Genomic DNA, 25,463 nt, shown 5'->3' with positions numbered 1-25,463 from the left:
GCCTTTCACTCCCCTTCAGGAGTCTCAAAGCGGCTAACATTCTCCTTTCCCTTCCTTCCCCACAACAAACACTCTGTGAGGTGAGTGGGGCTGAGAGACTTCAAAGAAGTGTGACTAGCCCAAGGTCACCCAGCAGTTGCATGTGGAGGAGCGGAGACACGAACCCGGTTCCCCAGATTGCGAGTCAACCGCTCTTAACCACTACACCACACTGGCTCAATAGGCAAGTAGGATCCTAGAATGCAGCAACTGATTGGCTTACAACAAAAGACCAATCAGGCTCCAGGAGGAAGTTGACCAGCCTATTAGGCTTGTAGGATCGTAGAATGCAACAACTGATTGGCCTGCAGGAAAAGACCAATCAGGCTCCAGGAGGGAAGCAGAATCAGCCTATTAGGCTGGTAGGATCATAGAATGCAACAATTGATTGGCCTGCAGCAAAAGACCAATCAGGCTCCAGGAAGGAAGCAGAATCAGCCAACCAGATGGGACTCATTGTGTAAATAATGTATATAAAAGCCTGAGGTTTGGGGGGGCAATTCAATCACTGTTTTACAAGCTGCAATAAAGAGCATGAAATCACTACAGGACTCTGAGTATATTTCATATGGGAAGGGAGGGTTCTGCACGCCCACCCTCTGCTTTGTCCCCTGGTGCAGCTCCAGTTTGGAACAGTGATCCACTGATGATGATTGGGGTGTGTGAAAAGGTAATGTGCAAGTACTGCTTCAGGGGGGGGAGCACCTCAAGGAAGTGCCACAGGCTGCTACCAAGCAGCTACTTTTTATTGTTGGACCTGCATTTCCTCCTCCTCCTCCTGGCTTTACCTTGTGGAACTTTCCATGACTCCTGACACCACCCTAATGCTTTAATTCCTGTACCTGGTATTATGTCTTGTTTCCTATCTTGCTTAGACTTGTTCTCTTGGCTTGGAGTCCTATCCTAGCTGTGGCGCAATCCTTCCCCACCCCCCACCCCCACCCCCAGGCTCCAATCCAGCACACATTCCTGATTCTGACTATGGATTAATTCTTGGCTCTAGTCTCCCCTATTCTGACTCTCTGGCTCTTTGCACGTTTGGCTGCGGACGAGAGAGAGTCCACAACAATGTGCATCAGTAGAGCACTTTACCAACTAGAAAACAAAGCAGAACCTTATACAAAAAGCAACGAAATTCTGGGGGGAAGATGTGCGAGACAATCCACAGAGCCACCACCAGACAGTTTAGCCCTGGACAAGAAGAATACCGCCGGCAGTTTATTTTACAAACTGCATTTACAAAGGCGCACAGATCGTTTCCAGATCTTGGAGCAAAGAACGCTGTTGTTGCATCATAAGAATGACAGCTTTGCTCTCAAACGAGTAGCTAAGGGTGCACAACTGTGGAGTTAACACAGAGCCCGGGCACCAGGTTGGAACGAAGCGCAAAGTGAGCTTTATGTTTGTCACTGCTTCTCCTTGCACGACACTGTCTAGCGGCCCTGGTGTTTCTACATCTAATATCGCGCACACACACACATACACTTTGTAAAGGAGGAGAGGAAACAATCCAACAAACTACATATAACAAAAAGCCAAAATTAAACAGGAATATAATGAGGATTGCAAAATCCAATGGTAGGCTACCCTGACCTTCGGCTACATGCCCCTGCTGACAAACGGGTCACTATCTCTAAACTATTCTGACAGCTTCCATATGCTATGTGGTGTCTGAGGAAATGCAGATCACAGTTCCCTGTCTAGGCATCTCAGGAGGAGGAGCTAGAACTTGGGTTGTGTTTTCCACAGCTTCTGTCGCACTGGTTTCCTTGGAGAGGCACTGGAGACTCTGTGCCTGATTTTGCTAGATAGATCATACATGCTGGAACTGCTACCAAACAGGAGCGGAGGGGTCTCTGGATCCCCCTAAAACATGCATCATCTCTTTGGCATAGGAACAGTATCTCCAGATCCGGCTCCTGGTTTCAGTAGCTTCAGGAGTTTAGGGACTCATGACACCTGCAAGGCACATTTCCCCTGAAATATCCTTACCACTGCCAATGTTCCAGACCCTGCAAACACTTGTCTAGAGCCCCGTGAGTAACCTTCTCCCACTCTGGAAACACAGATTGTAAGATTCTTGGGGCAGGAAACTGGTGGGTTTTTTGTGGTTTTTTGCTTGAGTTGCTCCGTTAAGGGCCATTGATGCTACTAAATAAATGATGCCAATGATGTCATTATGTTAAACATAGCAAGTCATGTATAACTCATATTTCAGGGGATCAGTATATGTGAACACATGCTAGCTTCTGTGTTTGTTTTTGCTGAGCAGTAACAGGTTAAGTGGAAGGCTTTACAGAAGGTGATCTTGACATATTTTGGCATAGGGGCAAAATCTAGCCCAAGTTAAACACTTCTAAAGCCCAAATTGATCCATTTAGGTATTTAACGTTCTTTCATCAAAATCAATGGGACTTAAACGCTGACTTTATTTGAATAGAGTCACATAAATGCAAGGAGTTTTGTTTCCTGTGTAGCAAAATAGGAAGAAAAATGCATTCATGTTGCACAACTGTTTAGGAATTACGCCTGCAAATTTTGTCAGAACTGCTAGGCAAAAATAAACATTTAAGGCTCTGTCATTCTTTTTTTAAAAAACAAACAAACCAAAAAACTCTAAGTAGGATGTCTGAAGCTTTACAGCTGCTTTGTTTTATGGCAATTAGAGCAGTCAAACGAAAAGACAGATGAGACTCACATTATTGCTGCAGGTTTTATATCGAATATTCCTGCCTTCACAGTTCCTGGGGAAAAAACAAAGTTTGAAAGGAATGACTGAGTAGAGTAACATTAAAAGGCTACCCTTTCCCATAAATAATTTTCTCGAATACTGGATATATGTTACGGCTTCTCAGATTTAACTGAAAAGATGATTAAGTAAGGATGACTGTCTGATGAAGCAGTTACAGCTTTTCCTGTTAGGCTTACAGCTGTGCAAAGTCACAACTCACTGAGACGTTTCTGAAATATTATTCATAAAGCATTATACTGTTTACTAGCAGTCCGTTTTGACAAATGATTTACAGGATTAACAACAAGAGCCCTCCAAATCGCACCAAGCCAGTTATTCATGAGCAAATACTCATCTTACGGGAGGCAGGGCCATAAGGCAAGGCCAGCTAGATGCCTGTGGAAAGTCAAAAGAAAAGGCTAAAGTAAAAGGTAAAGGACCCCTGGACTGTTAAGTCTAGTCAAAGGTGACTATGGGGTGCAGCGCTCATCTTGCTTTCAAGCCAAGAGAATCGGCATTTGTCCACAGACAGCTTTCCGGGTCATGTGGCCAGCAGGACTAAACCGCTACTGGAGCACAGAACACTGTGATGGAAACCAGAGTGCATGGAAACACTGTTTACCTTCCTGCCACAGCAATACCTATTTATCTACTTGCAGTGGTGTGCTTTCGAACTGCTAGGTTGGCAAGAGCTGGGACAAAGCAATGGGAGCTCACCCCATTGCGGGGATTCGAACCACCAACCTTCTGATCGGCAAGCCCAAGAGGCTCAGTGGTTTAGACCATAGTGCCACTTGCATCCCACCATAAGAAGCACCCAAGCACAAGAGCACTCTCCCCTCTTGCGGCTTCCAACAACTGGTTTTCAGAAGCATTGCTGCCTCCAACCATGGAGAAAGAACATCACTGTTGTGGCTAAAAGGTAATGGTAAAGGGACCCTTGACCATTAGGTCAAGTCGTGACCAACTCTGGGGTTGCGGCGCTCATCTCGCTTTATTAGCCGAGGGAGCCGGTGTACAGCTTCCGGGTCATGTGGCCAGCATGACTAAGCCGCTTCTGGCGAACCAGAGCAGTGCACGGAAACGCCGCTTACCTTCCCGCCGGAGTGGTACCTATTTATCTACTTGCACTTTGACGTGTTTTTGAACTGCTAGGATGGCAGGAGCAGGGACCGAGCAACGGGAGCTCACCCCGTCGCGAGGATTCGAACCGCCGACCTTCTGACCGGCAAGTCCTAGGCTCTGTGGTTTAACCAGCAGCGCCACCCGCGTCCCTCTAGCCGTTGTGGCTAGTAGCCATCATTAGCCTTGTCCTCCATGAACTGGTCTATTAATGCCATTTAAGTTGATGGCCATACTGTGGGAACAAGTTGTGTAGTTTAACTAGACACTGGCTCTCTAGAGCAGCAATATCTCAAGGGTCAAAGGTCCCCCCACTCCTGCAGTAAGCCCTTGTGTTATTTCCCAGTACTGAATAAGACCATAGTTGCATCCATTTAGTTTTTCCTTTACTGGAGCAGATTTTAATGTAACCACCCCAGCTGTCCTGTGTTGGGAGATTCAGCCTCTGAATAACCCCCACCCACCCCCTTCCTGTTTTGTATCATTCGTGACTTCAAAGTGCAATATGAAAGACCAACCTGCCATTTAAGCATCTCCTTAGAGAATAGGATGCTCCTCCTCCGCAAGTACGCGAACAATCACTCCAAGCACCCCAGGCGTCCCAACCGCCTTCTCTATCTTCGTCAGACTGGGAAATTCTTGAGGTCTGGAAACACGACAGAAAGAAAAGTAACTCAGCAGCCCAGGAAAGTTGCATATTTTGCAAATCCTTTTAACTGGTTGTTTACCCTGGGGAGATTCCTAGTCTGGTGGTAATAAGCAGAGATTCCCATTCCAAAATAAATTATTATGTCAACAGAACAAAGGAGTGATATATTTGCAACTGGAAAGAATCGGTCCAAAATAAAAGCGGTTTTTCTCTCCTTTCATAACTTCGTTTTCGTCTCTTCTGGGGCTTCTAAATTCAATTATGAGCACCAGGCCTTGAAAAACTCCATTTCCACACCAATCTGCAAAAGTGATGTAAACAGCACACTTCAATGAGTTGGGTCGAGTAAGACCTCAAGGCAACACGACATGCCTCCAGAGTCATTTTGCTTACACTATAGTATAAAGTAGTAATGAATGCCCACGTGCCGTGCAAGTGGCGTCATAAAAAAGCACCAATTCCCAAACTGCCAGCATGCCATGAGAATGAAAAGCAATAAATCAGGGATGGGGAACCTCATGAGTGGCAGCCAGATGTGGCCCTCCAGGCCTCGCTATCTGGCCCTTGAGACTCTCCTCAGAAGGTTGCCCAGAAATAAAGACTCATGTGAGCTCAAAAGTGGGTTGACACTATTGAACACACACACATACAAGCAACTGTGGCTGGATCTTGATTATCTGTGTGATTCATAACTGAAAGCTTGGGGTGGCGCATCCCGTGGCCTGTGGCAAACGGTAATGTGTCATGCCGCTGTGCCCCCGCAACCTCCCTTACCTGGGTTGTGGAGTGCTATGATGGGTTTTGGCAAGATCTTACCAGAAGCTGGTTGTGGGACACCAAAGGCAGCTGCCTAACCCTGTCTTATAGGTGGGTTGGCCCTGTGAAAGCTTCCATGCATTAAGATCTGCAGATGAGGCCCTCTTGGTAGTTCTACAACCCTTAGAAGCTTGGGGTGGTGGTTGACCACGAAAGGGCATTCTCTAGCTTGTGGAACTTCCTCCCCATTGAGGAGGGTTTCGACATCTTCATAGGATAGGACTGTAGAGTTGGAAGGGACCCTGAGGATCATCTAGTCCAACCCCCTGCAATGCAGGAATATGCAGCTAGTCCATACAGGGATCGAACCTGCAACCTTGGCGTTATCAGCACCATGGTCTAACCAACTGAGCTTTCATTATACAGTGGTATGCTTCAGGTTACATACGCTTCAGGTTACAGACTCTGCTAACCCAGATATAGTACCTTGGGTTAAGAACTTTGCTTCAGGATGAGAACAAAAATTGTGCTGCGGCGGCAGCGGGAGGCCTCATTAGCTAAAGTGGTGCTTCAGGTTAAGAACAGTTTCAGATTAAGAACGGACCTCCAGAAGGAATTAAGTACTTAACCTGAGGTACCACTGTACAACATTAGGCAGATGCTGAAGACACACCTTGTCTTTTGACACCTGGAAAGTATATTTTTAGGACTCACCTTCTTCCTATGACTGTGGGATGTTTTAAACTGTTTTTAACATTGTGTTTTAATTGTAGTAACACACCCCAGGACCTTGGGGTGAAGGGCCAGTTAATAATACAGTGGTACCTTGGTTGTTGAACTTAATCCATTCTGGGAGTCCGTTTGACTCCCGGAATGGTTCAAAAACCAAGGGGCGGCTTCCAATTGGCTGCAGGAGCTTCCCGCACTCAATTGGAAGCCGCATAAGCCGTGTTGGACGTTCGGATTCCAAAAAACATTAGCAAAGCGGAACACTCACTTCCAGGTTTGCGACATTCAGTAGCCTATTTATTTGACAACTAAGCTGTTCAACAACCAAGGTACCACTGTAGTAGTAGTAGTAATAATAATAATAATAATAATAATAATAATAATAATAATAATACACATCCTAGTATTCCAATCATGATCTTACCTATGCACCGGCTAAACTATCACTGTGCAGGAAAGGAGTCATTGGTTTACCACCCAAAGATGATAATAGGCACTGCTCACTACAGAGGTCACATGAGTCTCCAGTGACAGAGGTGGATCTAGGAACACCCCTCAAACTAAGCATCTGTCCCTTCAGTCGGAGTGCAACTTTGTCCAGAACCAGTGAGTTCCCCAATTCCCAGAACTGAGAACTGCTTGCCCACAAAGTCTTCTCAAGAGTCAAACTCAACTTCTTGGCCCTCATCCAAGCCACCAACCCATATAGTCCCATCGGTTTAGAAAGTTGATGAGACTTTGAATATGTATTTAGCCTATTATTATTTCAACTTTTTGAAATTATTATTCTTGTTGACTTTTCTTATTGATATTTCAAGGTTTTCTCTTTTTAGTTTTGAAGGGTGGGTGTGAACACACACACACACACAATCAAACAAACAGTGAAATAAATAAACAAACCCCAGGCAATGTAGGAATTACAGCTAAAGAATCCCTGGCAGATGGCCATCTAATCTCTGTTTAAAAACCTCCAACGAAGGACAGTCCATCACCTTCCAAGGTAGATCGCTCCAACATATTTCTCCAAGGCAGGCACCCCCAACCTGCGGCCCTCCAGATGTTTTGGCCTACAACTCCCATGGTCCCTAGCTAACAGGACCAGTGGTCAGGGATGATGGGAACTGTAGTGCAAAACATCTGGAGGGCAGAAGGTTGGGGATGCCTGCTCCAAGGCTTGGAACTTTGCTTAGTCTATTCACTTCCAAGGGAGAAAAAGGAAGCTTCCTTCCCCTTCACTCACCCACCCAGGATAGAAATTAACCAGTCTTCTGGAAAGAGGACCACTTCTAAACAGGACTGGCTTGCAAGAAAAGATCTTGGAAGGTGCCAAGTGATGGGCTGGAGTCCGACATTCCCGTGAATCTAATCAGAAGAAAGCCTGCCAGCCTACCTCTTTAAATACCAAGCAAGGGCAGCAGACCAAATGATCCCTGCTCTCTGTGCATGGGAACTGCACTCCAAAGTGCTCGTCCTTCCATGGACTGGGCCAGTACACACAAAGTCTGGCCTATGAACCATAAATAGGAGGAGGAGGAAGACAGTGCTGGGAACGCTGGCTCTACACGTACTCGTTTCCTAATCTTTAGCCCCAAATCCGGTAACCTAAAAATGCATTAGTGCTGCTGGCCAGTCTAATAATTCAAAAACAAGCAGTAAACTTCTTTTTATAAGCAGTAACTACTTTTCCATAGCACGTCACTCAGGTTTGAAGCAAAGCCACGGCAAACTTTATTGGATACCTTAATTTTGTTTTCACAAAATAAAGTATGTTGACAAAGAGATTTGATCTTGGCCTTAAATGGCTTGGATTAAGTGGTACTGATGCCGCGAGATGTAGCTGCACATAAAGAACACCTAATCATCTGTATTTTCCACAGGATTATGTTTCTGACCTTTCCAGGCGTTTACACAGGTAGCACAGTCATAGCGCAGTCGAATGCAAGCAAAATAAAAATGGAGCTCAATGGAGTTCTTAACAGCGATAAAATTGTGCACATGGAAAGCACAAGATTGTCAGCCATGGCCCAGAGAACCATGCAAATACATTTGCGCACCCATGAAGTGATTTTCAGGTCCAAACTTGATGTAGAATTTGTCACATATATAACCTTTGGATAGTTACTGTAGGGAAGCCAGATCCGGACATTCGCAAAAGGGCCAGATCAGGACTGTAGCAAGAGGGGCTCTAAACCTTTGTCCTGAGCAGAATGCACTCACCATCACCATCTGCCTGGTGCCTGCTATCTGAAATGGGAGAAAAGTGTCATGTAATTCTATTCAGTATTGATCCAGAGCAGATTCCAATGTATGGTTAGAGTAAACACTTAAACATGTTTCAGGATTCCCAAAAATTGGACCAGAGGCAATTGTATTTCATCCAGCAGAGCTTCGCTGCTACTGAAGGCAAATGAGCATAATGGTCACAAATCCAATACATCCTGGATTGGCACTGTCCCTAAGAAATCCAGTCACAGCAGACCTAACTTAAACTTACAATAACTTATAAGAAGTCTGAACCTTAACGCTAAGCATACTATGTACAGAACACCACACCAGAAGGAAAAGAGATAGGAAATGAAACCCAGGCTCCTTCTGATCCTACTTTTATAGTCAGCATGTCCTTGACTGAAAGAGATAAGAGAGCCAGTTTAAGCCAGCTGTACTCAGCTTCTTTGAAGGAATAATCCAAACATCAGGAACCATCTGGCTGTTTCTTTCACACAGAGAAGCTTCCAGAATCCTCTTGAATTAATTAGAATAGGAAAGATGTCTACATATCAGATGAATACTTTCTGCACTAAGAAATGCAAACTGACAAAAAGTTCCCACCGATACCAAGAGGGCATCCAGACCTGTTTACGGAGAGAAGATGAATAGGGAAAGAGAGGCGTTGTCTCCACACCAGAGCTGAAGCCAAGTGGCGTTGGCGCAGGCACTCACTGGGCAACCTTGCACATTGAGCCTTGCTATAAAGGACCCCTTTCCCAGAGTGACAAGGCACAGGGAATGCCTTCACTTCTGACTCTTTGTTGGCAGCCAGTAGGCAAGTGAGGAGATAGAGGTGGGAGCAAGTGCCAGTGGGAGGAAACAGCAGCAGTTTGAGAGGCAGGTGGCATGCAACCTGCTGTCCTTTCCGATTTGCCGCCTGAGCCCAATGACTCAACTTGACTAATGAAAGGGCCCCCACACACGTCCTGCTACTCCCCTTCGCCCATCCTGATTCCAGTTCATCATTGAATGAACATAATTAATTGAAAATGTTAGGGCCAAATCTAAACCCAAAGATCTGGGTCCACGGTCTTTCTCGCCAACCTCAAAGGAGTATACCTGCCTGTTGTGCTGGAAGCAGACTGAGAAGTATATATATGCTCTTATTTAACCACAATATATTTTAATACATAATGTTTTTTTTAATCTGTATTAAACTTCACCCTATCAATATATTAGTTTTATATATGTTACGTGTGATTTATCTAGTATTTTCAAGATGTAGGTTTCTAAATGATTCTAGGTAGAAATGAGATTTTATGCAGTATTTTATACTGTTGGTTCTTGCACTATACTCATTTATTTTATATGCGAATGGCCTATGGCTTAAGCACTAATAAACCACCACTATTACATATCTATCATCTATCTGCTTAACAATATAGATGTAGATTGATATGGATGCAAAAGTAAAGCGTGCTTTGAGTTTTAATCTGGCAGGGGAAGGGGAAGGGGTTGGGCTGCAGGTATCAAAAGTTTGGGAAACATGGGCTTAAACCAACAAAAGCCTTAGAAAAGCAAATTAGCAAGCAATCATCAAGCACAGGCCCTAAACAAAATATTGCTCTTCCGTGCTTGCTTGCGACTCACTATTGATGTAGTGCCTTGCTGCGAACCTTAAGATTCTCCCCAGTTCCAATCATGCCCATTTTGCCGATTTTTCTTCCCCTTATTTAAATTTGGTTTCACGGCGTAGGCAAATATAATATGAAGATATGATGAAAGCTGACAGCTAGTAAATCAAATCTTATTTTGCTAGTAAATTACCGGGCCAGCTCAAACTACTTTTAACTCCTTTCCCATGGGACTAATGATTTGGGCTGGCTGGAGTTTAAGTCAACAGTGTGGGCACTGATTTAGTCAAATGGTTGCGAAGAAAGACCTGCCAGCACAAATGAGAGCTTTGATCGTTCTCTAAGGCTAATTAGAGTTTTGGAATGGGATGTCATACAGAACAATAGGTCCTTATCTACTCCTAATTTAAATAGCTGAAGAGTGACTAAACATTATTTTGGGAACTAGATAACATGCAACCTTCAGTAAACAGTGTATTCACTGGAGCTTACTTCTAAAGAAATTATTATTACTACTACGAAGACAACGATGACTACTACTATTAACCCACCCTTCACCCTAAGGTCCCTGGAAAATAAAAACACAATATTAAAAACAGTTTAAAACAACTTACAACCACAGAAATAAGGTGGGTTCTAAAAACAGCCATCTGAAGTGTCAAAAGCCTCTTCTCCTAATAAACGTATTTATTTTGCAATTACAGTTGTACATTGGTTGTCAAACAGCCTAGGTTCTCAAACGTTTTGTCTCCCGAACGATCAAAATCCTGACGCAACTGTTCCGGTTTTCGAATGTTCTTTCGGAAGCCGAACGTCTGATGGCTTCCTGCAGCCGATCAGAAGCTGCACTTTGGTTTCCGAACACTTAGGAAGTCAAACAGACTTCCGGATTCCGTTCGACTTCCAAGGTACGACTGTACTTTCCTTAGTTTGGTTTTCTGTATGCTATTTTCACAAATACGTGCACTTTTGTGCACACTTTGCCTGAATACAGTGGTACCTCAGGTTACATACGCTTCAGGTTACATACGCTTCAGGATACAGACTCCGCTAACCCAGAAATATTGCTTCAGGTTAATAACTTTTCTTTAGGATGAGAACAGAAATTGTGCTCCGGCGGCACGGCAGCAGCAGGAGGCCCCATTAGCTAAAGTGGTACATCAGGTTAAGAACAGTGTCAGGTTAAGTACGGACCTCCGGAACGAATTAAGTACTTAACCCGAGGTATCACTGTACAGAGTTTTGGTAGGAGAGCTGCATCACAAAATCAGGAGAACTGCAAATTTCAGGGTAGCTGTGTTTCGGTTCACTTATTGGCTCGAGAAATGTCAATCAGGTAGTTTCTCATTAAAATGCAGACAAAAATCCAATTTCTTCCCCACCCCAACTCTTTGCCACTGTGATAGTCAAGCTGGGCCTAATGATGCAAGAGATTCTACCTGGTCCATGAGACCAAGGAAGGGGACCAACCAGCATGGACAATAGTCATGAGTGATGAGAGCTACAGTCAACAATATATTGGAGGGTCACTAATTCTCCAGCCCTGATTTAGCCCCGAAAGGTGATTTACCAGGGTCATGTCCTGTGGAGCTGACAGTCTAAAATTTGACATGAGGTGGAAGAAGATGAAAGGAGGGGTCTCCTGGGAAATATGCAGTTAGTCTGGCTGCATATACATAGGCTTAACTGAAGTATTGGATGGGGAATTAAGAGACTGTTCAAAGGCCACGAGTCAGCCACAGTGTCATTGTAAGCCAGCTATCAAGAAGCATTTTCATTTCAATGCACTATACCTGTTAAATTAGCTGTCCAGAATAAAAATGCTTTATTCTTAGATATTAAATAAAATAAGGGTGTGTGTTTGTGTGTGTTTAAAAAAGGCCCTGTCCTATAAAAGGCTATAAAAATGAGTGGCCAATTTATCCAATTTTCTAATGAAATTTTCCACAATTTCCATGGGCAACATATAAAAGTACTAAAAATACTCTTGGCAGCCTTTTTACTTGGCAGAATATACTACTAGAGAAAAGCTTATTCCAAGATAGGATGTCCATATGCAGCAAAATGATAGTTTCTTTTTATAATTTTCTGATAATTCCCCGGTTTCTTGTAAGTAAAAGATTCCCTCTGACCCCCATCTACCAGAAATGACAATGCTGTACTAAGATTATTGCACACCTAGGGCAATAAATCACCCAATAAAGCTGGATTTTGCAGATTAATTTTATTTCTTGATTAGCTAATTTCATTTAAGGGAAGAAAAGAAAACAGGCAAGGGCTGCTCCAATTAAAAAGGTAATGGTTTTGTTGGTTGTTAAAAATCACTAAATCCAACATTGCAGAATCACCAAGTTGCTAAAATAAAATGCAACACCAAAGTCCAACTTTCTTCAACCTGGGGCTCTCCAGATATTTTGGAAACATCTGAAGAGCACCAGGCTGCCATCATCTAGCTTTTATTGTATAACTTGCTTGTACCCAAATGCATGCCTATGCATATTGTTTTTGAGCCCAAAGAATCTGCATTCTAAAAGCAGATGAGCACATGAAGCAGGGCCTTGACTGTGGTGGCACCAAGACACTGGAACACTCTGCTGAAGTTAAGTCCACTTGGCCCTACAATTGTTCAGTCTTTGAGCAACTATGTCATGCTTCCAGTCGGTGTTTAGGCACTGCTTTTAAAAATGCCCCCCTCCCCAGTGCTATTTGTATACAAAGAGAGATTATGGGGAATGTGACCAGTTTGGTTGCACTAGGCCAGGCACCCCCAACCTTCAGCCCTCCAGATGTTTTGGACTACAATTCCCACCATCCCTGACCACTGGTCCTGTTAGCTAGGGATCATGGGAGTTGTAGGCCAAAACATCTGGAGGGCTGAAGGTTGGGGATACCTGCACTAGGCACACAACCTCATGGGCGCTGCAGGGGATGCCACAACTATGATTTAGAACAGAGCTCAAGAAGTGGGAGGGTGCTGAATTTTGGTGTCACAAAGGGTGCTGCTGAACTTTGAGACCAGAAGGTCCATCACTGTTGTATACACACCCGGATTTTTAATTGTTCCATTTGTAATATTATAAGGTCTGGTGCATTATTTTCATTCTTGCTATACTTCCTCCCCCCTAAATATTTTGTATAGAGAGGCAGGATAGAAATGTGAGTAAGTGAATCGAATAAACTGTTATGAACACAGCTTTTTTTTTCAGGGGTGCTGGCTTTTTTCCGTTTAATCTTCAACCACAGTAACTGTTGGAGATTTCTCCTGACACCTTGTTATACATGTGAATGCTTTCAGGGGGACTGAGAACCATCTTGGTCTCTGTAACAAAAATTTTGGATCTAGTGTTATGACTTGCTTAACCAGCCAGTAGAAAACTGTGGCATGAGACAGCGAGGCAGCTTGGCCTCCTGCCTAGTCGCATGCATTCTGGTGGGAACTTTTGAAGCCAGGGAAGCACATGACTACTTGAATCCTTCTATCGTTTCAGAAATGGACTGTATGTTGTTTAGGGACAGGGGAGCAATTCGCAAGACCAGATTTTAACACAAATTCACAGTTTCCGAAACAATGGCGCTACCAAAACACAGCTATCCTTTGAAATTCAAACTGAATTTTGTGACGCAGCTCTCCAACCAAAGAATGTGTACAAAAACGAATCTCTTACAGCAGAGCTTTCCAGACGTTCCTGTTCGTGACACACTTTTTAGACATGCATCATTTTGCAACACAGTACCGTATTTTTCCATGTATAAGACAAGGTTTGCTTATTTTTTTTAAATGCTAAAAATTGGGGGTCGTCTTATACACGAAAAGTGCTGAGATGGGACGTGTGATTTGTGGCTGCCCCAAGCAGGAGATTGTCAGCGGCGTTTGCGGGGGGGGCGGGGGGAGTGAATGGTGGCTACGGCAAGGTCTGCTAGGAACTGGCTGCTTCTGCAATTGGGCATGTGGTTTTCAGCTGCTGGTGGTGAGCGGGCAGACAATTGGTGGCTTTGTGTGACTGGCAGTGGCGGTCAGGCAGGTGAGCGACTGTCAGCAATCCCCCCCCCCAAAATGCTCAACAATCCCCCCGAAAAAAGCTCCACGACCCCAGGCAACATCCCCCCCCCGAAAAAGTTAACAACTCTGGGCAATCGTCCTCCATTTCCTCAATTTTGAGTCCCAAAAAATAGGAGTCGTTTTATACACAGGGCGTGTTATACATGAAAAAAATACGGTAATTCAGTTTTACTAGCAAACCGGAAGTTAAACTAACCCCTTTCCAGCCCTGGGAAGAGCACGGGGAGAATTTCCACGACACACCTACACACTGCAGCCAACACAGTAATGTGTCGAGAGACACACAGTTTGGAAAGCTCTGTCTTACGGAAAAGTGCGCTTAAATATTTATGGAAAAATAACAAGCAAAATGCATTATATATTGGGAAATAGTTTGCAAAATTGTATGCATCATGCAAAACTGCATCTGAAAATGTGCGTATTAGGAGAAATTCTCACTAAAATGCATATGCGTTTTCATGAGGAATAATAATAATAATAATAATAATAATACCCTAGCACACTGCAGATGCTGCAGCTAGCAAACACCAAGCCAGTGATCTCACCTCAGCTCTAGGTTCAGGGAAAACAAACACTTCACCTCACACCAGCCCTGGTGTAAACCTTCCAATTTGCCCAGGGAATAACTTCTGACCCAACTGAACTCAAAACCAAGATACTCATTCAGTGAGGAAAAACTCACACTGAATGCCAGTTGCTGGGAATCAAAGAATCATGGAATTGTAAGTGTTGGAAGGGACCCAAAGGGCCATCTAGTCCACCCCCCTGCAATGCAGGAATCTTAGTTAAAGCATCCATGACAGGTGGCCAAGTGGGGAAAGTGCTAATTGAGCTCAGGTTCTGAAGTGATGGACATGAGGCAGGAGTTGATAATGCAGGTGAGCTGCGCACAGGTGAGCTGCATGCAAGCTGCCGGCCAGCCCTGTGGAGCCTTCTTTTATTGATACAAATATGCAAACCAGGCAGATACATTTTGAGCTGTGACCTTTACACATCTTCCGGTCCCAAGATCATGGGGTGGTACAAAGTTATTTTGGCACCTGTTTCCACCGCGTCATTTTCCCCTTGCACAGTGTATGACGAAGGAGACAAAAGGTCTCAAAGACAAAGGTTACAGACAGGGCACCGCAGACTACTGAGACCGCAAAAAGTTAGACAGAGGGTACGATGTTCAGACAGCTGTGGCTTGTCTGGGGGGGGGCGGGTGCCCCGCACTCCAAGGTCACACGTTCAGGCAGACTGTGGCTGCCTGCGGGTGGGGAGTGTGCTCCCTCCCGACCCCGCGATCATCCCTACAAGGTTCTACTTTTGGGCTTCCCATAGGATTCTGGCTGGCTATGGTGGGAACAGGATGCTGGCCCCAGATGGGCCATTGGCCTAATCCAGTAGGGCTCCCTCTTGAGTTCTTATGATCACAACCCATGTGCATTAGTTTTATGGCCGCATTAAAGAGACAGGAGAATGGTGTATGAATGGAGGGAAAGCAGCATAAATGACTTATCAGGTGTTTGAAACCACAAAGTATATGTTGTAAACCACTCATGGTATTATTCGGCTACATGATCCGTTTCAGGGACTACAGAATAGAACCACAACTCCACGCACCAGCTTTCACGGCGGACGCCAGTTTTCTGCCTCTCACAATTATATACTTGAAGTTCGAGTGACAGATTACAGGAAATGACCATATAGACTGGGTGATTTATAAACTCGTTTAAACAATGTAACTTTTATCAGTTGCTCAACATTAATCACCAACCTATGAGCAAATATTTTCTTGTATATGATCCTCTCAAGAGTGATTTGCTGAAAACATTTTTTTTTAAAAAAGATTTATGTGTTGCATGTACTTTCTGTTCGAGCGTAAGGATTTCATGCTGATAAGCAGGATCATGTGCATTTTGTGAATAGAGCAGAATTAACTGAAACATATCCCTTTGTGCTGAAAAGCAGGCAAAATGTAGCATGGTTTGCATTTTTAATATCAAAGTTATGAGTGCTGGTGACAGAATAACATAACTCATATACTACAAAATAGTATTCTGTTTATTTGTGGACCGTCCTATTTTAAGTCTCTTGAAAAGCTTCCATACTACAACTTCACTCCTCGTTGTACCTTAAATTAAATCAGATCCCCTCTTTACTCCAAAGCAGCAGCATTAGAAGCTTAGGTGTTGAAGAAGATCCTACATTAATTCCACTGAAATATATAAAAAAGGTCAAGGGACCCCTGACCATTAGGTCCAGACGCGGACGACTCTGGGGTTGCGGCACTCATCTTGCTTTATTGGCCGAGGGAGCCGGTGTACAGCTTCTGGGTCATGTGGACAGCATGACTAAGCCACTTCTGGCGAACCAGAACAGCGCACGGAAATGCCATTTACCTTCCCGCCAGAGCGGTACCTATTTAACCCACAGCGCCACCCGCGTCCTTAGTACTGAAATGTATAGGAGCAATGAAAACATTACCGCCTTCCTTACATTACTGTAGGGCTCGCACAGGATAATTGGCCAGTGTCTGCTGTGTTTAGTGTTCCATTTTCAAGCAAACAATTAATGCAGTGCCCACAAACTAAACATGGGAATATGCTCAGAAATAAGACTTGCAGGCACACAAAAGTCCGCATCAATTATTGTTGTTGTTGGCATCTGTGTGTCTCAAGAAGCAATGGAGTGTGCCTCGGGGAGTGAAGTCAAACCGTTGTTAGCAGCACCAAAGTGACCTTACCGGGATACAAGCTTGGACAGTGTGTATGATGGTCCTGGGCTGCCCAGACAACAAAACTCCCCTGCTTGACCTCGCTGATGTGGTCCGAAAGAAAGCAAAGCAGTATGTGTGGCACCCGCTTAGCTGCAGGAGTTGCCACAAGAAGGCATAAAGGTAAAGGTAAAGGGACCACTGACCATTAGGTCCAGTCGTGACCGACTCTGGGGTCGCGGCGCTCATCTCGCTTTATTGGCCGAGGAAGCCAGCATACAGCTTCCGGGTCATGTGGCCAGCATGACTAAGCCGCTTCTGGCAAACCAGAGAAGCACGGAAACACCGTTTACCTTCCTGCCGGAGTGGTACCTATTTATCTACTTGCACTTTGATGTGCTTTCGAACTGCTAAGTTGGCAAGAGCAGGGACCGAGCAACGGGAGCTCACCCCGTCGTGGGGATTCGAACTGCTGACCTTCTGATCGGCAAGTCCTAGGCTCTGTGGTTTAACCCACAGTGCCACCTGCGTCCCTCTCAAGAAGGCATACAAGGTGCCATTCAACAGTCTTAAGGACTTCTCTCCAGATTTGTGTAGTGTTTCCTGCTTAGCATTTTCTTCCCCCAAAGATATTCCGCAAGGCAGTGGAGGTTTAAGATCAGTTTGCCTTCTCCTAGGTGGGCTACCTTCCCAGGCTGACAAGGCCCATCTGCCCCTCACTTTCCACTAAAGCACATGCAGAAACCACCTTTTAACCACACACTAAGCAGACACCAATCTATGCAATGGCAATGTTCCTTTATCATCAGCCTTGCACCAGTGCTTCCTCCACTGTCAAAGGCAATATGCCAGTTCCTGGGAATCCCAGGGCCATTAGTCTGATCGGGCAGGCTCTTATATTCTCAAGTCTATGGTTTGGAAAGGTTCCCTTCCAAGCCCAACATCCTAGCTGCAGCATCACATTAAGAACCCCATAGACTGACATGAGAGCAAATCAGCCAATCACTAGAAAAAGCACTTGCTACACTACCATATGGGACGTGGGTGGTGCTGTGGGTTCAACCACAAGCCTAGGGCTTGCTGGTCAGAAGGTCGGTGGTTCAAATCCCCGCGACGGGGTGAGCTCCCGTTGCTCGGTCCCAGCTCCTGCCAACCTAGCAGTTCGAAAGCATGAGGTGCAAGTAGATAAACAGGTACCGCTCAGGCGGGAAGGTAAATGGCGTTTCCGTGTGCTGCTCTGGTTTGCCAGAAGCGGCTTAGTCATGCTGGCCACATGACCCGGAAGCTGTACGCGGGCTCCCTCGGCCAGTAAAGCGACATGAGCTCTGCAACTCCAGAGTCAACCACGACTGGACCTAATGGTCCCTTTACCTTTTACACCAAATCCCTTAGCCCACTGCAATATAGGTAATGCTGGCTGTATTTATCAGATGTGTGATTTAGTTCTTGTACTTACCATGCTTGGACACACAGTGAAGGAAGCCGTGCTGGCTCTACCATTAGGCAGAATGAGGCATCTGCCTCAGGCAGACGATGCTGGAGAAGACAGCAGCAGCCTCCCTTCCTTGGCTGTTCCTCCTGAGCTACCAGGTTCTTCTCCTCTCCGTCCTTGAACAAAGGAGATACATCCCACGGAATTCCCTAAACTAGATGCTGCCTTCATGAGCACTGTAGGAAATTATCCTGTTGCCATCGTTGAAGCAAGATTCAACTGCCCATATAGCTGGCTTCTGACTGTGCAATGTGGGAAAGGAGGCAATTTTGTCCTTTGCCTCAGAGAGCAAAATGTCTGGGGCTGGCTTTGGCAGGGAGATAGCCCCCCTATCACAAGACTGGTACATCAACCCTCAGTGCAAAGCCCTTTTTTTGCCAAGGTTTTTGCATGGTGAGCAGAAGAATTAGCATGTTTATTTATGGGGGGAAGTTGGCAAACTGAAAAATCACAGAATCTTTCATTTACAGAAATCATCTGGGAACATTTTCATAGGCTTAATGGGTTTTACTTAGCAGAAACGAAACTGATCAAAGCTCAAAGAGACAGAGGGAGAGAGAGAGAGGGCCAGCTACTCCAATAATGGACTGATGAGCAATTCTTGGTTTTCTACTGCTCTGAAGATGCTGCCAAAATTGTTTTGAAAATGAGATACTTGAATGGAACAGACTCAGACACAGAAAAAGCTATTTCAAATACATCTGAAAGGACTAAACACAGAGAATATTTCTTGGCAACTTTTTGCTTCTAATAATTTTGCTTCAATTAGGAACCAGAAGATTTCCCCCAATGAAGATTTATTGTTCCTCTGGTTCATTCTGCCCTTTCACTCCACTCCTCCTAAATTCCACTTGAACCAGAAGAATGTCTAAAATTATTTCCTGCATCGAAACATGCACAGTCTGCTACAGCTTTCAGTTTGTTACGCTCATTTCTGTCTTCCTCACCCTACATTACTGATGAAAATGCATACATTAATAAAACTGCCAATAAACTGTACATATAACTGCATCAGGATTTCTTTCTGCACATTTCACAGATCTGCATATGCAACCCTGTGCATTGGTAAGTATTTTGATGCTATTATACATACCATTGCACCAAGATTGGTGTTTTGTGTTTTTTTGCAGTGTTATATTAAAGCCCTGGAAACAATGGCTTCAACTAATCAGTTTGGATAACCCAAAGCAAGGACAAGAGAAGGTGAATGAGTGGCAAGTCATCTGAAGAACTTATATACAGACTTATAAGCCTACAGGAAAAAACCCCGCCTTCAAATCAAAGAGTCAAAAGAAAAATCAATGTGCAGGACCATATGACAATCAGCGAGTGGTGCCATAGCAGTTCAACAGGCTGTTTTTCAGCCAACTTGAGAACAAGCAACTTAAGCACTAGCCAATGCAGCAATACAGTGCCAAATCATTGTTCCAGTTGTTTGTGCCATTAAGCAGAAGGAATGTGACTGTTTCAGAATTCACCATGGAAAAGAATGCAATAAAGGCACACAAGCAATCACTACACAATTAACTGGGCATTGCCAACCTTGGGAGGTCACAATTACTTGTATGTGTGAGCAAGCAAACAAAGACAATAATCTCTTCAAAGCAAGCCAACATGGTGTCTTCATGATGTTACTGAACTACAACTCCCATCAGCCCCAGCAAGCACAGCCAACGATCTAGAATGCTGGAAGTTGTAGTCCAAACACATCTGGAGGACAGCACATTGGCTATTTGTGGCTTAAACTCAAAGCTTCTCAAGTTAGTTCACCTACTCAGGTACAAGTCATCAAGGGAAGTGGAATAAATGTCTGGGTGGATATGCATTTCTGAATCTAGGCCTTGATCTAAATATTCTGAACCTAAAATTCCAAATCTTGTTCATAACCTTGTTTTGATTCATACGTCATATATGGGGAAATTCCTTTGTAAAATGTTAGACAAAACTACATAGAAAAATGTGTACAAGTAGGTTAAAATAAAATTTAAAAGCTGATAAATTTTTAAAATTTTTAAATTTAAAAAAAAGAAGTTATTGTAACCTGCGGTAGAAATATGGAGAACTGAACTTAAACTTTGGAAAAGTGAGAAACTGAGAAAAATTGAAGTTAATGTATTTGCATATCCCTACCTCTGCATAAGTGTTATACAAGCTAAACCACTGAGTCTCTTCGGCTTGCCGATCAGAAGGTCGGTAGTTTGAATCCCCACGACGGGGTGAGCTCCTGTTGTTTGGTCCCTGCTCCTGCCAACCTCGCAGTTCGAAAGCATGTCAAAGTGCAAGTAGATAAATAGGTACCACCCTGGCGGGAAGGTAAACGGCGTTTCCGTGTGCTGCTCTAGTTCACCAGAAGCAGACAAACGCCGGCTCCCTTGGCCTATAGAGCGAGATGAGCGCCGCAACCCCAGAGTCATCCGCGACTGGACCTAACGGTCAGGGGTCCCTTTACCTTTACCTCTACATAAGTGTTAAAGAAGCAAATGAGAAAAAATGCTCAGTAAGCAGGTTGCCTCCAGGAGCATTCCCTTTACCCCTCTGGAGAAAAAAGCAGCAGAGTTTTGAGGTTTTCAGCCAGCAAGCAGCAGAGACAGAAAGGTTTCAGCAACCTCTCCCCACCAATCGGCCACTCCTGTTTTTAGTCTCCTGCTGCTGCTTTTCATTAGCAATAAAAAAAAGAAAGTCAGGAGGAAGAATCATTGAACTGTCTGTCATGTGTAATATGGCCTTCAGAAAAACCTTTCGCCTGGTTTTTTTAAAGTGGAAATGTCAAATCCAGTACTTTCCAATGTGCTCTTAGGTTTCAAGTTATTGTTTCATGTTAGCTTAATGTTTTTTCCCACTTTAAAATTGACAGGTGTGTTCTCAAGCTGACGTGCAATACTAGCCTGCCTGTGAATTAATTAATGTTGCCCACAGAAAAAGAAAAAATCAATACATGTTTAATTTTATTAACATTGCCTTGCCAGAGCAGTAACACCTCCTGGTTTTGATTCTGAACAGTTGTTTCTAAAATTACTATGGCACCTTGGAGAAGTCTTTCCTGCTTGCAAAGTTTAGCTTTGATTGGTTATTGAAATTCACACCCTTGTACTTCAATGCACATCAAGTCCTGGAATAAAGCAAATCTACATATTGTAACCTATTTTTTTTCCCCAAGGATGAAAAAAGAGCCTCAATCAATTATTATTAATACATCAACAGCTACATATCTGGCAGATATATATATATGCAAGTAACATATCCAACCTTTCCCTAGGGACTTTTTACAACACTTTGGGGCTTTTGTTAACTTCAGAAGCAGGCAGGTATGGGGAGAAATGACAAGAGGTGTGTAAAATTATCCACTGTATGAAAAAACTGAATGGAGAGACTTTTTTCACCTAATCTCGTAATATGAGAATGTGAGGTCAACCAATGAAGCTTGATAGTAGGAGATTTAGGAACAGCCAAGGCTTTTTTTCAGCTGGAATTCATCAGAACTCAGTTCGGCACCTCTCAGGTGGGCACCATTGCCATTATAAGAGAACAAGGGAGGAATTCATCATTTTCTAGAAAAATAGCCAACAGCCCATCTAGTCCAGCAACTTGTCCTTACAAGGGCCAAAAAATGGCCAGACCCAACACCACATTCACAAACCACATTCTGTACTTTTAAATCCTCTGCTAATTCTTGGCATAAGGCAGAGGCCATTTTTGCCCACCTAGTCCTTTCTCTTGTAAACATTTTCTTGACCCCACTTCCTGTTGAGATGAGGTGGAGAGGCAGATGGGCAGATGAGAAGGAGGAGTTTGGATTTGATATCCCGCTTTATCACTATCCTTGTTGTTGTTGTTTAGTCGTTTAGTCGTGTCCGACTCTTCGTGACCCCCTGGACCAGAGCACGCCAGGCACTCCTGTCTTCCACTGCCTCCCGCAGTTTGGTCAAACTCATGCTGGTAGCTTCGAGAACACTGTCCAACCATCTCGCCCTCTGCCGTCCCCTTCTCCTTGTGCCCTCCATCTTTCCCAACATCAGGGTCTTTTCCAGGGAGTCTTCTTTTCTCATGAGGTGGCCAAAGTATTGGAGTCTCAGCTTCAGGATCTGTCCTTCCAGTGAGCACTCAGGGCTGATTTCCTTCAGAATGGATAGGTTTGATCTTCTTGCAGTCCATGGGACTCTCAAGAGTCTCCTCCAGCACCATAATTCAAAAGCATCAATTCTTTGGTGATCAGCCTTCTTGATGGTCCAGCTCTCACTGCCATACATCACTACGGGGAAAACCATAGCTTTAACTGTACGGACCTTTGTTGGCAAAGTGATGTCTCTGCAGGACATACATTAAGCTAACTCTCATTAAGCAGCTCATTAAGCATTCTCCTTTCCCTTCCTCCCCCACAACAAACACTCTGTGAGGTGGGTGGGGCTGAGAGACTTCAGAGAAGTGTGACTGGCCCAAGGTCACCCAGCAGCTGCATGTGGAGGAGCAGGGAAGTGAACTCGGTTCACCAGATTACGAGTCCACCACTCTTAACCACTACACCACACTGGCCACTCTCTCGTTGGTTCAAGACATGGATCTAAAAGTTACAGGAGAAAATTTGCCATTTGGCTGCCAATTCCTGCATCAGCAATGTTAAGTGTTTGTTACGGTGCAACACCAGTGGTACCTCGGGTTAAGTACTTAATTCGTTCCAGAGGATCGTTCTTAAGCTGAAACTCTTCTTAACCTGAAGCACCACTTTAGCCAATGGGCCTCCCGCTGCCAACACACCACCGGAGCATGATTTCTGTTCTCATCCTGAAGCAAAGTTCTTAACCCGAGGTACTATTTCTGGGTTAGCGGAGTCTGTAACCTGAAGCGTATGTAACCCGAGGTACCACTGTATACTTTTAAACGGGATGGTGTCTGTCTGACAGCGTTCCTGAGCTAATGAGCTGTTGCTCGCCGTGAATTCCAATACGTAAATGTTCACTTGGTGAATACTAGCCATTGCTAGACAATGACAAGACAGAAAAGTTGTACTCACTTCCTATCTAATGGATCCTAAGTTTAATGAGCAAGCAATGATGAACTGTCTGTGCATTTCTATGTGTGTCCGTGTGCATGCGAGCATGTATGCTAGATGCATATTTTTCTGCTAACATCACGGCGGGGGGTGGAAAGAAAACTGCAGTAGCAAGCCAAGGCTTCAGCCATCTATTTTAGGACTGGCAAACTCTTATCTGAATCCTGCTTTAACGGTTTTTTACTTTTCAGCCTCAGCGCACACAGCAAATCTTTGAATGACTTCATCTTCAAGGCTGCAATGAACCCTGCTACCAGTGTCAAGCACATTCTGTTTATAATGGGTATTTGTTATTCAAGGCCAAATACGATTCATTACATTTTCACGCCACTCTTCCTGCCAGGAACTCGGGCTGACATACATGGTTCTTCTCCTTACTTACAACAACTTAGAAAGGTAGGCCAGACGATAAAAGTACAACTGCCTCAAGGCTGGGGAGTGAATTTCCTGTGGAATACTGGTGTCTCTGTTCCATTATACATTATTACATTCCTCTTTACCCAGACCTATGGCTATTAAACAATACGTGGCCTGTGAAAGTTGGGGGGAGTGGACTGTTATTATGATGACTTTTTTATTATTAGTCTGTCAGTATGTTTTTTTATCATGTTTTTATTATGTTTTATCACTGATGTTCTATAATGTGCTTTTAATGTTGTACACTGTCCTGGGATCTTCTGATAAAGGGTAGTATATAAATTGAATGAATGAATGAATGAATGAAAATAATAATAATAATAATAATAATAATAATAATAATAATAATGCTTTAGCATTACACCATGCTGGCTCTCCTTAATAAATATGCATTATTTATTAGTGTTTGCTAAGGTCTCCTCAAAAAGCATACTCCCCATATAATCTAAGCCATGCTAAATTCAGTAAATCCTGTGGCTATAACGAAGCACTAATCAGCGCGCGCACACACACAAAAACAACAACACTGTGCTGTAACAGTGCAATCCTTTCCTAGAGTTATGCCATCTAGTCTCTGCTCATGTTACTCCAAATTACAACGGAGTAGTCAAATCAAATCATTGTTAACTGCTGTGCCTTCGTAAGTACTTTGGTATAAGGCAGGGAGGGGCAGAGTTGGGAATGTGAAAGTTGGGTTCCTGTTCTCCGCCAGCACTAGGTTCTCCTTAATCCACTAATGCAAAGTTGCAACACTAGATGAGCCTTAGGAATCAACAGTGAGGCCAAGATGACTACTATTACCATCAATGCTGCACAAAGAGACAGCCATCTTAGCTCAATCAATATGGCACCCATGCCCAAGTGGTAAAGCCAACTTGCAGCTGATCAGCTTAATCAAGACAATGAATGCCTTTCCTATTAAATTTCAGCATACCATGTAAATTTGTTATTTATTATAAATCATGTGCATTAGAATCACTGAGCTGGAAGGAACCTTGGAGGTGATTGCATGGCCTGCATACCTGAGAGATGTCTGCTGAGCCTCTGCTTAAATATCTCCATGGCAAGAGAGCCTGCTCAAGCCAATCCACTCCACTCCACTGCCCAACAGCTCTTACTGTTAACGAAGTTTCTACCACTATTTAACCAAAAAAAAGTTCCCTGAAATTTCCACCCATTGATTCTAGTTATGCCCTCAGGAGTGACGGAGAACAAGTCTGCCTCACCTTCTCCATGACGGCCCTTGTTTTATTAGGAAACTACCATCAGGTCTCCTCTTAACCTTCTTCTCCTCTTTGACCTTTGCTACTAGTACTTGGTTTTCAGGTCTCTTACTATCCTGGCCATCCTCTTTTAAAGCACTCCAGCTAGTCATAAGGAATGTAATAAGAGCCTGCTGTATTAGTCCAGCAGCCCATAAAGCCCACCATCCTGCGCTCACAGGGGCCAAGCAGTTGTCTATGGGACACTCACAAGCAGGGCATAAGAACTGTGGCTCTTTTCATTTTTGTGGTTTACAGAAACTGGTCTTCAGAAGGATAGTGCCTCCAGCAGTGGAGGCAAAATGTAGCCATCAGGGTTAAAGATGCTGGCTATTTGCAGTTTAGTTGCGCTGCAGAAAGCTTGCTAGGGAGACCACGCATTACAAGGAACTCCAAAATAACTTTAACAAGGTTTTAAAAACAAAAACTCCTTTTACACTAAATATATCAATAAGCATGACCCAACCACCAACCCATCCCCCAGGGTACTGAGAGAGCTAGGTGCTGCTCTGTATATACTATATCCAATTGCTGACACAGCTTAATTAACACAACTTAGCAGCACCTGCTATACTGTTTCACAGCTTTAAAACAGGGTCTCGTTATTTGCTCTGGCCCT

The 25,463-nt window shown here is 44.1% G+C and overlaps 1 protein-coding gene across 1 annotated transcript in view; it reads right to left on the bottom strand.

Moving 5' to 3' along the window:
- ADAMTSL3 (ADAMTS like 3) overlaps positions 1-25,463 on the bottom strand; it is a 285,901-nt gene that overhangs the window by 186,733 nt on the left and 73,705 nt on the right. The window contains exons 3-4 of the mRNA XM_081838660.1: positions 4,411-4,538; positions 2,738-2,783 (exon numbers count right to left, since the gene is read on the bottom strand). Of these exons, the coding sequence (XP_081694786.1) occupies positions 2,738-2,783; positions 4,411-4,538 (174 nt within the window). The remainder of the gene's footprint in view (positions 1-2,737; positions 2,784-4,410; positions 4,539-25,463) is intronic.

Source organism: Podarcis erhardii (genome assembly GCF_964252035.2).
Source record: "Podarcis erhardii genome assembly, chromosome: 14".
In the NCBI taxonomy this organism is placed as follows: Eukaryota; Metazoa; Chordata; class Lepidosauria; order Squamata; family Lacertidae; genus Podarcis; species Podarcis erhardii.
The sequence above is the reverse complement of the archived record's forward strand: the minus strand, read 5'-3'. Positions and strand labels throughout refer to the sequence as shown.